Source organism: Hylobates moloch, unplaced genomic scaffold, assembly GCF_009828535.3.
Source record: "Hylobates moloch isolate HMO894 unplaced genomic scaffold, HMol_V3 SCAFFOLD_4, whole genome shotgun sequence".
Taxonomy (NCBI): Eukaryota; Metazoa; Chordata; class Mammalia; order Primates; family Hylobatidae; genus Hylobates; species Hylobates moloch.
In genome coordinates, this window is record NW_026652279.1 from 89,643,736 (window position 1) to 89,660,870 (window position 17,135).

Consider the following 17,135-nt stretch of genomic DNA (forward strand, 5'->3'; position numbering starts at 1 on the left):
CTACATAACTGAAATGAGCTTAAAATAAAAGCCCCTAATTCACTGGTGTGCTATGAAATTATCTCTGTGGGGAGTAGATGTGGGTGGGGAAAACGCAAGATTAGGGAATGCAAAACACCTTTTACATCAAAGGACATGAATTCTTGATTACTAGGATTTTTAGTCAAACAAAACATGACATACCTCATGTTTTAAATCTATTGTAAAGTCGGATTTCAAGGATTCACTCTTTAGTCTCTTGGTAAGCCTAGAAAATAGAGACAATTTGATTTTTTTTAACCAAAAGAAGTGTCAAACAAGACTAACACATTCTTGAGACTTTCTAGTGTTTGAAAACAGATAAACAGATTTAAAGATAAAAATAACAGTTTAATTTACTTGAGGGAAAGGACTGTGAAAATACAACAGCTGGCTGACCAATAAATGAATGCAAGGCTTGTCGCAAAAGTAGCATTCATCATTCCAACATCTGCCAAATAATGTACAATACAATACAATGCCTTGGGGAAAAAAGTCATGAGCTTTGTTGACTCCTGATCATCTTTACACTAAATAATGACAGAGGAAAAAAAAAGAAAAGGGGAAATAAATTGTGCTTGAGAAACCAACAACAGCCACTTTTTGTTTCTTACTTTAATGAATCTTGCTGGGTTTTATGGGGGAAAAGCATGTGGTTTTGTTTTATTTCAAGTCACTGTCTTGTTTAAACATTTTCAATGGCTCCTTTCCCATACAGAATAAATCCCCAAACTCCTGAGCCAGTCTTGAGGGCCCTACCGTTCCCCTGACCATCTCTAGCATCACAGCACCCACTTGCTACACCCAGAGCACACGCCTCTCCATTGTTCTCTCCTGCTGGCCATCTGCCTAGAGTACCTATAACCAACCTTTACCGAGCAAACTTGTAAACACCAAACTCATGGGTATCTTTTCTGTAAAACTTTTCCAGATTTGCCCATCAGAGTAAATGGAAACTTCCTTGACCACCAGAGTACAAAGCACAGACCTATCAGCTTTATCACATGCATTAAAATCTGGTGCATACATAACTCTGTCTGTGCTATACTTTCTTCTCTGTCTTGCCAGCACTGCCCACCGCACCTGACCACAATGAGCACTCAGTGAGCTCCCTGAATGAATTAGACAACATATTATTTGATTCAAAGCTAACAAGGGAGGAATACTTACCCAAATCACCAAAATACCGTATGGTTTTGTATTTATTTATAGAGCTGAAGACTAGACTATTAGTTTAAATTACAAACCTCCTAATACATAGTTTCACTACAAACAAATAATAGTGATTTTAAAAAGGAAGAGTAGGCTGGGCACAGTAGTTCATGTCTATAATCCCAGCACTTTGGGAGGCAAAGGCAGGAGGACTGCTTAAGGCTAGGAGTTAGAGCCCATCCTGGGTAACACAGTTTAACATAAAAGTTAAAACAAATCAAAAAAAATTTTTTAAGTTAGTCAAGCATGGTTCACTGGTACCCTAGCTACTCAGAAGGCTGAGGTGGGAGGATCGCTTGAGCCTAGTAGTTGAAGGCTGCAGTGAACTATGATCACACTCCAACCTGAGCAACGGAGACCCTGTCTTGAAAAGAAAAAAAAAAAAGAAAGAAAGAAAAATTTTAAAAGAAAAAGGAAAAATAGTAATAAGTTTCCATTTTTTTCTACTGTTTTTAATTACATCTGTCTGGTTGGGCCATGAAAGATTTCTATAAAAATTCACTTCTGATTAGAAGAAGACAGAAAGCAGACACAAGATAAGTGTGCTTCATTACAAAGCATTTGTCTCACAGCTGATACTAACATAGCTTGGTAGCAGGTAGCACCAAAAGAAGCCCCATATAATACCTTTCACATTCCTGCTCAATACTTGCCCACAGATCTGTGAGTATAAGTGGGAGGGACTGAGAGACTATATCCTCAGATACACTCCAAATATATACTTAGAGAAAAAATGTCTGCCCTGCCAAGTGAGATCTTGTTCAGTTTGAATTCTGCTCAGTTGGAGCATGTTTTCATAAATAAACTGTATCAAGGTAACTTTGGGATTTGGACTCATGCCACATGCCTTCAAAATCTAATCAGACCACAAAGAGTAAGTATTCATTTCATTCAGGCTCCAAAGACAGAAAAGTCATACCCGGGCTTATTGCCACAGGCAAGGAACACCAAGTTGTGATTAGAATACAAGAGGCATGTGACCTCCACTGTTAGATGGCCATGTTTCATAGGCCCCTTCATAACAGTCAGTAAACACCTTAGTACTGTTACCTTAAACATGCTCTCCATCTTTTTGGCTTTTCAAGTTTCTTTCTCATTCAATCCTTGAAAATTCTTTTTCTTTGAGGGAAACCTCAGAAGGGGAAAAAGTGAAAACCACTGATAGACTTTCTAAGCGTGGCTCATGCCTGTAATCCCAGCACTTTGGGAGGCTGAGGTGGGGGGATCACCTGAGGTCAGGAGTTCAAGACCAGCCTTGCCAACAAGGTGAAACCCCGTCTCTACTAAAAATACAAAAATTAGTCGAGCATGGTGGTGCATGCCTGTAATCCCAGCTACTCAGGAGGCTGAGGCAGGAGAATTGCTTGAACCCGGGAAGCAGAGGTTGCAGTGAGCCGAGATCGTGCCACTGCACTCCACCCTGGGCAACAGAACAGGACTCCATCTCAAAAGTAAAAATAAAAAAGAATTTCTGAGACAGAGAATGACTGATGAGAGGACAAATGATTATGTACACGGCCATCTTTCAGTGGCGATCTCTTGCAGCCCAGAGTGTACCATAAGCACGTCATATTTACCTCAATATCACAGACTTCTAGTGGAAGAGTTAGCCTCACGTGCCACCTCAGGCCTATGTCAGTCACCCAGTCACCTTGCAAACAAGTTCAAGTTCTAAGAGTGTGCAGGGTGACCAACTAACTTAAAAGGCAATACCTAATAGTGGTAACTGGATTTCAGTTTTCTATATACCAAGCAAGATTACAGGTTTTTCCAATGCTAGTTTCAGTAACCAACAATACCAAAAAACCAGTGAAAGCCAGAAATTCCAGTTACTTAGATGAAATGTTTCTTCATTAAATATTCAGTTCCTGGAAAATATGAAGTTTGGTACTTAGCTTTCCTAATTTTTAGAATTATTGGGCCGGGTGTGGTGGCTCATGCCTATAATCCCAGTACTTTGGGAGGCCGAGGCGGGCAGACCACGAGGTCAGGAGATCGAGACCATCCTGGCTAACATGGTGACAACCCGTCTCTGCTAAAAACACAAAAAAATTAGCTGGGTGTGGTGGCGGGCACCTGCAGTCCCAGCTACTCGGGAGGCTGAGGCAGGAGAATGGCGTGAACCCGGGAGTGGAGCTTGCAGTGAGCGAGATTGCGCCACTGCACTCCAGCCTGGGCCACACAGCGAGACTCCGTTTCAAAAAAAAAAAAAAGAAGTTAAGTCATGCCCCCAATAGCACAGTTCTAATGACACAACCACCTAGGCTACAGATGTGCAAATGACTGAGGGCCCTTTCAACTCAATACCTAGCTGACTTTTTCAATTCCACTTCCTAGTTGACTTTTTCAATCCCACTTCCTAGCTAACTTTTTCAATCCCACTTGTGAATCAGTCAACTGAGCAATCTGCTGAAGGAAATCTCGATAAGGTTTGCTTGTGGAAAAACAATGGAGAAAACCAGAAACAGTGTCCTGTAATGACATATATTTGAAGAAATCATCTTATTGGAAGTTAATGAAAATTTCTCCAAAAATGAAAGTATTGTTTTAACTGATCAAATGGATGGGCTGCCAGGAAATATTAGGCAGTGTGAACTCAAAACTGATGTGGAATTGTTAGGCCAAATAAAATTTTGGTGGGAAATAGTCTAAGAAAGTGTGTCTCATGAACTATCTTTAGGTAACCAGTTGTCCTGGAGACTAGGGCAGAAGAAATACTTAAGTAACTGTAAGTTGTTACGCTACCTACAATGTGGGCCATAAAGTCAAGGAAAGGACACAAAGGGAATCAACATTCCTGGACTGGCCTTGTTGGTCATCTATATAATACAGAGTTTTCCCTTCATTCTTCCTAAACAAATTCTGGTTTTGATTAATATTGAGCCCAACAATTATACAGGCCCCAGAGTCAGAGATTGATTACTCTGGGCCAGCCAGAATAATCAATGAAATTCCCTGGCAATTGTTAATACTCTGGGGATTAGAAGTGAAAATTCTAATAATTCTAATAATCAATGAAATTCCCGGGCAACTGTTAACAGTCCGGAGATTAGAACACACAAGGAGTTGGCCCAACCAGACTGAGGATAAGCACTTACCATTCATAGTCGGGAACAAGCTATCTACTTTTGGATGCAAACAGGAAATATGTAGCCCTTATTGTCTTGAAACCACAAGAGGAACTAGATTTAGGATAAATGGATTCTGTGTACTATAGCCTAGAGGGACAGAGAAAGTGTGGGTCCTAAATGATATTGATAAACTGCTGGATCAACCAACCACAGACCTCACCCCAATTACAGCAAAAGTATTTCCTTAATCCAGTTTGAGTTGCTTCCTATTACTTGCATCCAAAAGCATGCTAATTCATATAGCTGCCAATAATAAAAAGAAATAAAGTCAGCACATTAGCTTTGAATTGGGAAAAAAACAACTAGGAAGATCCAATGTTGCAGTTGATGGGGCATGATACTTTATCCTTCCTTTAGTCCTGACTATAATACCAGTTTCTTAAAGAATAAATAAGAATCCCCACTAGAAAGCCATTTTAAAATATATGTTGACCACAAGATAGTTGCTATGCCAGATGGGTTACATCATTTTATTTGCTTGATTACTTGCTGGCACCGGGGGAAAGGAAATACGATCTAAGATAAGTAGAATTTTAAATATGGCACTATGGTAGAGTCTGCATATTCATTTTGCTTTGTTTTTCCTGGCAGAGGAAAGGGAGAGGAGGTAGGGAGAAGACCATGGATATCAATGAACTATACACATTCTACGGTTTGTTGGTCACTGTTCAGCGTTGTGACGAGCAGATGACACACCATGCAGAAGGCTATCTGGTGCCTCACTCCTCCATCATATTGGAGTCATGGGGGAAGTGCTGGGAATTTCCTGAGCTTTGTGGAAAAGATTAACCTCTTGGCTTTAATTCCCTTAGTCATAGTTCCCTATTACTATGGTCTGAATGTTTGTGTCCCCTCTCAAATTCATAGGCTGAAGTCCTACCCCTCAAGGTGATGTTATTAGGAGGCAGGGCCTTTGGGAGGTGATGAGGCCATGGGGAGGGAACTCTCATGAATGGGACTGCACCCTTATAAAAAAGACCCCTCGTCCCCTCTCCCAGATGAGGGGACACAGCAAAAAGGAAAGGAACCAGAAAGCTGGCACTCACCAGACACTGAATCTGCCAGCACCTTGATCTTGGACTTCCAGCCTCCAGAACTATAAGAAATAAACTGCTGTCGTTTATAAGCTCCTTGGTTTATGGCATTTTTTTTAATAGCAGCCCAAACAGACTAAGATGCCTACACACCCTGCTGCAGTGACGAGGCCCTCAGTTCTCTCTCCTAAATACGGTTAAACTTGACTAGAAAGGAAGATGTGAAACCCCTATGGAAGCTGGGCACTGGCTACCTTCCCTTGTCAACAGATGTGTTCAGATCTCACAAACACAACAGGGAAGGGAATCATGGACCTGTGGTCTCCTGTGGGACTACCTTGCAAAATGCCAGATAATTCAGAACATAAAGTCGCCCCTTAACAAGGCTAACATCTCGACTAGTGCACAACCTGCAACCCTGGTTCACGAACCCCTAGAAGCTAGTCATGTGGTGAGCATGAGAGAGTAATGAGGTGAGCACTAGCCAGAGCCAACAAAGCCTGCCAGTGCTCTGGGTGCTGCTACACTTGATGAGCAGTGAAGCAGAGGGGAGAGGTTTCCTCGAACAGGTTATACTTAATGCCAGCAATGTCAGCCATAAGAGTAAGGTTGAACTGCCCTATATAGGGATGCCAGAAGTCAAAAATGTGTTCAAACAGATCACTTCTATCAGCCTGCACCTAGTTCAGACAGTAAGTCAAAGGAAGCAAGAATAAATAGTTACTTCTAACACCTAATTCAACAAAAACTGAATTGAATTCAGCATGAAGAGGTCTCCAAGAAAGTCTTGCTAAAGGAAGACAGGAAATTGTGATGGGAAGAAGGAAGGTAAAACTCTTGACTATAAAGATTTGCCTTCAGGGTGAGAGGCCTCCTGGATCAGAAGGCAGTGATGAAGAAAAGAGCTATACTGGCTTCAAGGAAATGATTACACCCCTGCTTGCCATATAGCTCTTCCTGGGCCCACTGGTTTCCTCTTTAGCCCTAGATGAAGAAGCACCTGCTGCACTTACAGCACTTTACAGGGCAGGCAATAGCTGTGTTTGTTCCTCTCTCAAGGGACTTCGTAGCACATGGGAAATGGGAGAGAAACAGGCTTATACAGAGGTTATAAGTCCCAAGTCAGAAAAATTACAGCAATGTGGGACTTCTCCCACGGAGAAGTCAGACCAAATCTTTCCATACTATAAAACTAAGTAGAGACCAAATGAGGAAGGCTAGAGGAAGCCTCCTGTGGCCGAGGATGAGAAGAATACTTGAGGAAGGGAGAAGGAACAGTGGCTCAGCCTACAAAGTGCAGGTCACAGCTTCTATTCATTAAGAGTCCAGACTCAACAAAGGTGGCTAAACTGGCCCCAAACATAAGGCTGCTGGACACTTGCAGGAAAAGAGTGTCCTGGGAGCTCCTGGTCCTCAAGCTGTAGCAAACCAAAGTGTATTTAATTTGAGAAGAAACACGACCCAAGGCTGCTGAAGGGCAGAACATATTCCCCTCTCCCCTGCAGAGCACAGAACTAGGCAGACCAGTAGACGATGAGAAGGGAACGACCACTACTTCTTCTTGTCTTCAGTCCTCTTCCTCCTTGACCCTTCTAAGAATGAAGGGAGGGAAACTGTGCAGATGCTCTTAGGCATGCTTGGTAGGGGCCGGGAGAAGGGCATTCTTGGCCGGCAGGCCCAGGACTGAGTGCGTGAGTTGAAGATCTTAACTGGAAACAAACAAAAATAATCCACTCTGGCTAGTTAAAGCATGACATACATTTATTAAAGCATATAGATGGCTCATGGAATTACTGGAAAGTCTGAGTAAACAGACTGTAAGCTGAGATTCCAAGAACCCCCAGATTTGTACCACAGAAATCAGCAGCACAGGAGCTTCAGACTCTGCCATCATCAGGAAGCTTATGTCAACCACAAACAACTCTTCCTTTGCTATGAGTCTCAATTCAAATGGTCCCCCATGCTTTGTCCCCTTCCCCACACAATTCAGTTCCCAAAAGTAATTGTACATAACACATCTACCTGATGGAACCTACAACATACGGCTGCTTCCTAGTGGCAAGGAAGGCTAGGAAACACAGGGGCTTTTGTTGTTTTTGCTTGGATTCTACCCTGGAAAGGAGGGTATCACACTGTAGAGAACTTTCAAATGTGAAAGGAGTAGTCAAGAAGTTTTGTCCAGCCGTGAATGACAAGGTATGTACTATCCTGTATGTCTACAATGGGCTAATAAGATTTTCAAGACCCCAAATCCTAGAGACAGGACACTTAATGATAGAAACTCTTTCATCTCTGAAGATATAAAAGCCACAAGTGCTTTATCAACTTTCCATTCCCGAAAGAACAAAAACATAATAATTAATCTGAAGGGCTTATCAACAACCATATTTTTCCTGAATTACAATTTAACTATCTTCACTTTCCACATCTAACAGAGCACCATTGTGAATCTACACAGAAATAGCTAGGTATGATGACCTATTATAGTACCTTCCATTAGCTGTCCCTCCTGACTGGTCCATGTTTAAGTATGCATACCCATGCACCTAATGAGTCATCAACTCTCAACCCCAGCAAGTTACTGCTCCATTTTCTTACTGGTGATCGAAGTTACACCTATAGCTAACTAGATCCCTTAACAATAGTAATGATGCTCCCATGTGCATGGTTCTCAGAGCAACTCTGCATTCTCCCTTAGTCTCACAACTTATTATTTTGTAGATGAGTAAGAAGAAATACAGAGAGGTTGAATGATTTGTCTGAAAGGTCTAGTAAATGACAGCGCTGAAGCAGAAACCCTCAGCATCTGGCTCCTTTTCCAGGTCTTACCACACACTGCCTCTGGCTGAAAAACTCATCTGAGATCCTGAGATCCATCAGTTACAGTACTCAATGAAATTAAAGTTGATGCACACCCCTCCCGCCCCCCCACTCCCCGAAAAAATTCCAATAAATTCTTACTTGTTTACAAGTGGAATACTTAAGGCCCAGCCTGCAGCAAAGTCTGGATACTTAAAAACTGTAGGATTCTCGGAAAAGGCATAATGGTGAATTATTGTAGCTTCTTCATCATGTAATGCTTTCCCCAAAAACCATTCCTGTTAAATAAAGATATAACATGTCACTTTAAAAACAATCATTTCATGTAAGACCAATAGAAGGTGGTACTATTGGTTTTAGATAATTAAATATTTTGGGTGATAAAGAGTTATTAGCACAGATTAAATATTTCTAGAGAAGGTGAACAAAAATATAATTAACACTAGTATGATAATGAATATAACATAAGCTTTGTATACAAAAAAGTAGTTCAAGATTTGATCATCAAGATGAACAAAATGTTAGTCATCATTATACCATAAATGTATAAAAGTGGTATTTTATAGAATATTCCATATAAAAAGACTATTAGGGCAAAGAAAATAGTATGCCCTTATACCCTACTGAGGTTTTCAAAGAATAATTTGAAAAATTCCTTTCAGAATCAGTGATTATTTATTTCTCATTCATTCAAATGATTTTTATTGAGAATCTACCACACACCAAGCAGGAACAGAGCTGTCCCCACAGTGGAGAAATGGAAATTAAGAAAGTAAATAAAATAACTTCAGGTAGTGACTGAAAGGTGCTGGGATGAAAATAAATCAGGTGACTAGGAGCTGCCCTGAAAAGAGAGGGAAATCTCTTATGATGTAACAAACTGAGGTGAAATAATATCAAGGAGCTGGACCTATGCGAAAATCTGTTTTTGTTTTTTGTTTTTGTTTTTTTTTTTTTGAGATGGAGTCTTGCTCAGTCGCCCAGGCTGGAGTGCAGTGGCGCGATCTCAGCTCACTGCAAGCTCCGCCTCCCGGGTTCACGCCATTCTCCTGTCTCAGCCTCTCCTAGTAGCTGGGACTACAGGTGCCCGCCATCACGCCCGGCTAATTTTTTGAATTTTTAGTAGAGACGGGGTTCCACCGTGGTCTCGATCTCCTGACCTCGTGATCCGCCCACCTCGGCCTCCCAAAGTGCTGGGATTACAAGCATGAACCACTGCACCTGGCCGAAAATCTATTAGTCATATAATGATGACTAGCATTTTGTTCATCCTCAGTAGCAAACTGAGATGAAATAATATCGAAGAGCCAGCTCTATGCAAAAATCTGAGGAAGGGCCGTCAAAGGACTTAATGCAAAGTCCCTGAGGTGGGAAAAAGTTTGATACAGTCAATGAAAAAAGAAATCCAGTGGCTAGAGCTACTGGGTGTGGAAATAAGGTACAAAAGAAACAGGCAAAAGGTCGACCAGGGTGAGTTTTATGTGCCAGGGGAAAGGAGCACAGACTTTATTCTAAGTGTAATGAAAGACTTCCACTTCCGACCAAAATAGAATAATCTGGATTGCATCTACTCTCCTGTTGAGAACAAGTTTAAAAGCTGGAGAAATTACACAAAGCAAATGATTGAAGCCATCAGAAAACAAACCTGCACGTTGTGCACACGTACCCTAAAACTTAAAGTATAATAATAATAAAATAAAAAAAAAAAAGAAAACAACAAAGATGGGACATAAAGGACTAAGATCCCAGAATTAGAAAGCCCATCCATGGGAGCCCCATATTGGCCTCCTCCTTTCCTCAAGGAGTTTGCTGATTGCTGGAGCTGCAAATAGCACACAGCCAAAATCAGCAGCTGGGGGCTTTTGCAGCCTCGCTGAACTAAAAGGCAGAGTCTGGAGCTGCAGACCTTGAAAGAGAAGAGATATAAGGGGGGTCCCAAGATGCTGCATGCCAAGTTTCCCTCAATTACCTAAGCTGCACAAAAACCAAGGTGGAAAAAAAGAACTAAGCAGAAAGCAGCAGTGGAGAGGCTAAAAAGCTGAGCAAAGCCTTTAGCAGTACTGTAGTGCCGGGAGACCAAGGTTGGAGTTCAGACTGCCAGGACAAAAGGGCTCTGGAGTAAGGGCAGTCTATGAATAGATGTACCCAAACAACATCTACAACCCAGAAGATTAAATCCTTCCATAGGAAGTCCTATCATCCATAGCCTTCTTAATTTTTCACATAAAACATCTGAGATTTAGTCAAAACTCACCTGGCAGAGCAAGAAACAAGACCAAACTAGAAACAAGAAAAGTGAAAAATAGAAGGAGATGCACAGATAAAACAGATTTTGCAGTTATCAAATAAGACTTTTAAATAGCTATGGTTAATGTGTTCTTTAAGGATAAAAAGATTTTTTAAACTGCACCGAAGAACTACAATTTATAAACAAGAGCCAAATGAAAAATCTAAAACTTAATGCAAGAACTGAAGTTAGTAATTCAAAAAAATATTAAACACAATAGCAGAGAAGATTAACAGTCTGGAAAGCAAGTCCAGTAAAAAATACCCAGACTGATATAAGAAAAAAAAGGGAAGAAAAGAGCTATGGTAGTATGAGACACAAGGAAAAGGGCTAAAATGCATGACTTTAGAAACTAAGGAGAGACAGAACAAAACTGAAGGAATATTTGAAGAATACAGGCTTAGAATTTTCCAAAACTAACAAAAGTCATCAAGTTGTAGACTCAGGAAGCTCTATAAACTCCGGTGAGAACAAATACAAAGAAAATCACACATAGGCACATAATGGTAACACTGTTGAAAATTAAAGATAGAGAATATCCTAAAAGCAGCTGGCAGCACGGGAAGTCATGGAGGGAGAGAGTATACATGTTTTTTTCAAATAAACAGAAACAAGACATACAGTTGAGTTTTCAACAGAAATGATGAGAGGGGAAAGACAATGGTGGAGCATTTGTACAATAATGTAAGAAAATTGCTCCCAACCCAGAATGCTATAACCAGCAAAAATATCTTGGGTGGAATGGGAAACCAGTGAAACAGGAGGCTCTAATAATGGTCAAGGCAGGAGGTGATGATAGCCTGCAACAGCATAGTAGTATTAAATATGGAGAGAAGATGGACAGGAGATACATTTTGGAAGTAGAACCAGCTGGTCATGCCAACATGAAGTTGAAGAAAAAAAGACGAACCAATCTCAAGTCTTAGGTTTTTAATATGAGCAACTGGATAGACAGTTACAGAGATGCATTTCTGGATGAGGAAGATTGAAGATGGAAGAGGTTAAGAAAGGCATTGACAGTTCAGTTTTGAACATGTTGGGCTTTAGGTTCCTATTAGATAAGCAACGGTATGAAGTAGGCAGCTTGACATAAGAGAGTACATGGCTGATTCCCTCAGTTCCTTCACTCTGTTCAAATGTGACCGATGAATGAGGTATTCCTTGAACACCCTATATAGACAGGTAAGCCCATTCCCAATACATCCCTTACTCCCTTATTCTGCTTTGTTCTTCTCCATGGCACTTGTTACCATCTGACACATTATATATTTATTTGCATTTTTCTCTATTGCTTATCTCCCTTGAAACAAGAACATCACCTCCTTGTGGGCAGGGATGTTGTCCATTTTGTTCACTGCTGTATCTCCAGTACACCTAACACGTAACAGATGTGCAGTAACTTTTTGTCAAATGAACATAGCAAGTCCAGGAGAGATTTAAAAAGCAACTCTCCTCTACTGAAGAAACTATAGAACACACAATATGAATCAAGTACCCTAAGTTCTAAAAGTTTTGTATATTTTCTCTCTTACCCAGCCAAGACCACCTCACTCTCTATTATTTATCAGAATATAAAATCAAGAAGACACCATACATGAGTACTCTTAGGTATTTCTTAAGAGCCTTATTCTGCTTGTGGTTGTATTGCAAATATCTCCCAGAGTCCTACTTTTCCTCAATTCAGCAACAGGTCATAACTGAACATATGTGACAGCTGTTAATTTTTACATCTAACATGAAAAATGTATTTAGATTCACAGATCCATATGATGACTTTCTTCTTGATACTTTGCCTATGGGTATATTAAATCATTACTGGGTAAGAAGAATATCCTGTAACAACCAAGACAAATGACCTCAGCTTGAGATGAAAAATGCAACACCTTAAAAAAAACTATAATAAAGCTCTTTATCAAGTGACTAAACCTTAACCAATATGAAAATCACTGTATTTTACATACCATGCCAATATAGCTTGTATAAAGAAAATAAACATCTCAGTATATTTTGAAAACTGTCTTACAAATCTTTCACTATTAAAACCTTTCACGATTAAAACCTCTGGTTCCAAATACAGTTTTACGGAAAACATGTTGTTATATTTTATCTCCTAATTGCAGTATTCAGCTATTATATAGTATATGATTGTTTTTCAATATTTTTGTGTGTAAACTACTTTTTAAAAAATTATTATATAGAGCCACTCCTCTAATCTTTCTTAATGACTTTCTTAATGATTTCATTAAAAGGACAATTATAATCAAGAAAAACCTTAAAAGAATAACTCAGCGTTCCACTAGCATCTTAGAATTACAGTTTTTTTTTTAAATTATAAGTTCTGGGGTACATGTACAGAATGTATTGTTTTTGTTACATAGATATACATGTGCCATGGTGGTTTGCTGCACCCATCAACCCGTCATCCACGTTAGGTATTTCTCCTAATGCTATCCCTCCCTAAGCCCCCCACTGCCCATAAGGCCCTGGTTTGTGATGTTCCCCTCCCTGTGTCCATGTGTTCTCATTGATTAACTCCCACTTATGAGTGAGAACATGTGGTGTTTGGTTTTCTGTTCTTGTGTTAGTTTGCTGAGAATGATGATTTCCAGCTTCATCCATGGCCCTGCAAAGGACATGAACTCATCCTTTTTTATGGCTGCATAGTATTCCATGGCATATATGCGCCACATTTTCTTTATCCAGTCTATCATTGATGAGCATTTGGATTGGTTCCAAGTCTTTGCTATTGTGAACAGTGCCGCAATAAACATACATGTGCATGTATCTTTATAGTAGAATGATTTATAATCCTTTGGGAATATATCCAATAATGGGATTGCTGGGTCAAATCGTATTTCTAGATCCTTGAGGAATCGTCACACTGTCTTCTACAATGGTTGAACTAATTTACACTCCCACCAACAGTGTAAAAGCATTCCCACTTCTCCACATCCTCTCCGGCATCTGTTGTTTCCTGACTTTTTAATGATCACCATTCTAACTGGCATGAGATGGTACCTCATTGTAATTTTGATTTGCATTTCTCTAATAACCAGTGATGATGAGCTTTTTTTCATATGTTTTTTGGATGCATAAATGTCTTATGAAGTGTCTGTTCATATCCTCTGCCTACTTTTTGATGGCGTTTTTTCTCATAAATTTGTTTAAGTTCTTTGTAGATTCTGGATATTAGCCCTTTGTCAGATGGATAGATTGCAAAAATTTTCTCCCATTCTGTAGGTTGCCTGTTTGGTCTGATGATAGTTTCTTTTGCTGTGCAGAAGCTCTTTAGTTTAGTCAGATGCCATTTGTCAATTTTGGCTTTTATTGCCATTGCTTTTGGTGTTTTCGTCATGAAGTCTTTGCCCATGCCTATGTCCTGAATGGTATTGCCTAGGTTTTCTTCTGGGGTTTTTTATGGTTTTAGGTCTCACATCTAAGTCTTTAATCCATTTTAATTTTTTTATAAGGTGTAATGTAAGAAAGGGATCCAGTTTCAGCTTTCTGCATATGCCTAGCCAGTTTTCAAAAACATCATTTATTAAATAGGGAATCCTATTTAATAAATTGGATTTCTATTGCTTTTGTCAATTTGTCAAAGATCAGATGGTTGTAGATGTGTGGTGTTACTTCTGAAGCCTTTGTTCTGTTCCATTGGTCTATATATCTGGTTTTGGTACCAGTACCATGCTGTTTTTGTTACTGTAGCCTTGTAGTATAGTTTGAAGTCAGGTAGCATGATGCCTCCAGCTTTGTTCTTTTTGCTTAGCATTGTCTTGGCTATGTGGGCTCTTTTTTTGTTCCACATGAAATTTAAAGTAGTTTTTTCCAATTCTGTGAAGAAAGTCAATGGTAGCTTGATGAGGATAGCATTCAATCTATCAATTACCTTGGTCAGTATGGCCAATCTCACAATACTGATTCTTCCTATCCATGAGCATGAAATGTTTTTCCATTTGTTTGTGTCCTCTCTTATTTCCTTAAACAGTGGTTTGTTGTTCTGCTTGAAGAGGCCCTTCACATCCCTTGTAAGTTGTATTCCTATGTATTCTATTCTCTTTGTAGCAACTGCGAATGGGAGTTCATTCATGATTTGGCTCTCTGTCTGTTATTAGCGTATTGGAATGCTTGTGATTTTTGCACATTGATTTTGTATCCTGAGACTTTGCTGAAGTTGCTTATCAGCTTAAGGAGATTTTGAGATGATGGGGTTTTCTTTTTTTTTTTTTTTTTTGAGACAGCATCTTGCACTGTCACCCAGGCGGGAGTGCAGTGGCACCATCTCAGCTCACTGCAACCTCCAACTCCCAGCTTCAAGCGATTCTCCTGCCTCAGCCTCCCAAGTAGCTGGGATTATGGGCGCCCACCACTATGCCCAGCTAATTTTTTGTATTTTTAGTAGAGATGGGGTTTTACTGGACTCAAACTCCTGACCTCATGATCCTCCTGCCTCGGCCTCCCAAAGTGCTGGGATTACAGGTGTGAGCTCCTGCACCTGGCCACGATGGGGTTTTCTAAATATACAATCGTGTCATCTGCAAACAGAGACAATTTGACTTCCTCTTTTCCTAATTGAATACCCTTTATTTCTTTCTCTTGCCTGATTGCCCTGGCCAGAACTTCCAATACCATGTTGAATAAGAGGGGTGAGGAAGGGCATCCTTGTCTTGTGCCAGTTTTCAAAGGCAATACTTCCAGTTTTTGCCCATTCAGTATGATATTGGCTGTGGGTCTGTCAATAAATAGTTCTTATTATTTTGAGATCGTTCCATCAATGCCAAGTTTATTGAGAGTTTTTAGCATGAAGAGCTGTTGAATTTTGTCAAAGGCCTTTTCTGCATCTATTGAGATAATCATGTGGTTCTGTATATGTGATGGATTACATTTATTGATTTGCATATGTTGAGCCAGGCTTGCATCCCAGGGATGAAGCCGACTTGATCGTGGTGGATAAGCTTTTTGATGTGCTGCTGGATACGGTTTGCCAGCATTGAGGATCTTCGCATTGATGTTCATCAGGGATATTGGCCTGAAATTTTCTTTTTGTTGTTGTTGTGTCTCTGCCAGGTTTTGGTATTAGGATGATGCTGGCCTCATAAAATGAGTTAGGGAGGATTCCCTCTTTTTCTATTGTTTGTAGTAGTTTCAGAAGGAATGGTGCCAGCTCCTCTTTGTAACTCTGGTAGAATTCATCTGTGAATCTGTCTGGTCCTGGACTTTTTTTGTTTGGTAGGCTATTAATTACTGCCTCAATTACAGAACTTGCTATTGGTCTATTCAGGGATTCAACTTCTTCTTGGTTTAGTCTTGGGAGGCTGTATGTGTCCAGGAATTTATCCATTTTTTTCTAGATTTTCTAGTTTATTTGCATAGAGTTGTTTATAGTATTCTCTGATGGTAGTTTGTATTTCTGTGGAATCAGTGGTGATATTCCCTTTATCATTTTTATTGCATCTATTTGATTCTTCTCTCTTTTCTTCTTTATTAGTCTGGCTAGCAGTCTATCAATTTTGTTGACCTTTTCAAAAAACCAGCTTCTGGATTCATTGATTTTTTTTGAAGGGTTTTTTGTGTCTCTATCTCCTTCAGTTCTGCTCTGATCTTAGTTATTTCTTGTCTTCTGTTAGCTTTTGAATTTGTTTGCTCTTGCTTCTCCGTTTTTTTGTGTTGTTTTTTTTTTTGAGATGGAGTCTCGCTGTGTTGCCCAGGCTGGAGTGCAGTGGCGCAATCTCGGCCAACTGCAAGCTCCACCTGCAGGGTTCACGTCATTCTCCTGCCTCAGCCTCCCAAGTAGCTGGGACTACAGGAACCCGCCACCACGCCCAGCTAATTTTTTTTGCACTTTTAGTAGAGACAGGGTTTCACCATGCTAGCCAGGATAGTCTCAATCTCCTGACCTCGTGATCCGCCCACCTTGGCCTCCCAAAGTGCTAGGATTACAGGCGTGGGCCACCGTGCCTGGCCTTCTCTAGTTTTTTTAATTGTGATGTTACAGTGTCGATTTTAGATCTTTCCTGCTTTCTCTTGTGGGCATTTAGTGCTACAGATTTCCCTCTACACACTTCTTTAAATGTGTCCCAGAGATTCTGGTACGTTGTGTGTTTGTTCTCATTGGTTTCAAAGAACATCTTTATTTCTGCTTTCATTTCGGTATTTACCCAGCAGTCATTCAGGAGCAGGTTGTTCAGTTTCCATGTAGTTGCGCGGTTTTGAGTGAGTTTCTTAGTCCTGAGTTCTAATTTGATTGCACTGTGGTCTGAGAGACTGTTTGTTATGATTTCCATTCTTTTGCATTTGCTGAGGAGTGTTTTATTTCCAATTATGTGGTCAATTTTAGAATAAGAGTGATGTGTTGCTGAGAAGAATGTATATTCTGTTGATTTGGGGTGGAGAGTCCTGTAGAAGCCTATTAGGTCTGCTTGGTCCAGAGCTGAGTTCAGGTCCTGGATATCCTTGTTAATTTTCCATCTTGTTGATCTGTCTAATACTGACAGTGGGGTGTTAAAGTCTCCATTATTGAGTGGGAGTCTAAGTCCCTGTGTAGGTCTCTAAGAGCTTGCTTTATGAATCTGGGTGCTCCCGCATTGAGTGCATATATTTAGGACAGTTAGCTTTTCTTGTTGCGTTGATCCC

General features: G+C 40.2%; 1 protein-coding gene across 5 annotated transcripts in view; it reads right to left on the bottom strand.

Moving 5' to 3' along the window:
- Positions 1-17,135, bottom strand: part of B3GLCT (beta 3-glucosyltransferase) — a 137,953-nt gene that overhangs the window by 56,061 nt on the left and 64,757 nt on the right. For all 5 annotated transcript variants that reach the window (XM_032150532.2, XM_058437706.1, XM_058437704.1 and 2 more), the window contains 2 exons: positions 8,357-8,493; positions 184-247 (listed from right to left, as the gene is read on the bottom strand). In XM_032150532.2, the coding sequence (XP_032006423.1) occupies positions 184-247; positions 8,357-8,493 (201 nt within the window). The remainder of the gene's footprint in view (positions 1-183; positions 248-8,356; positions 8,494-17,135) is intronic.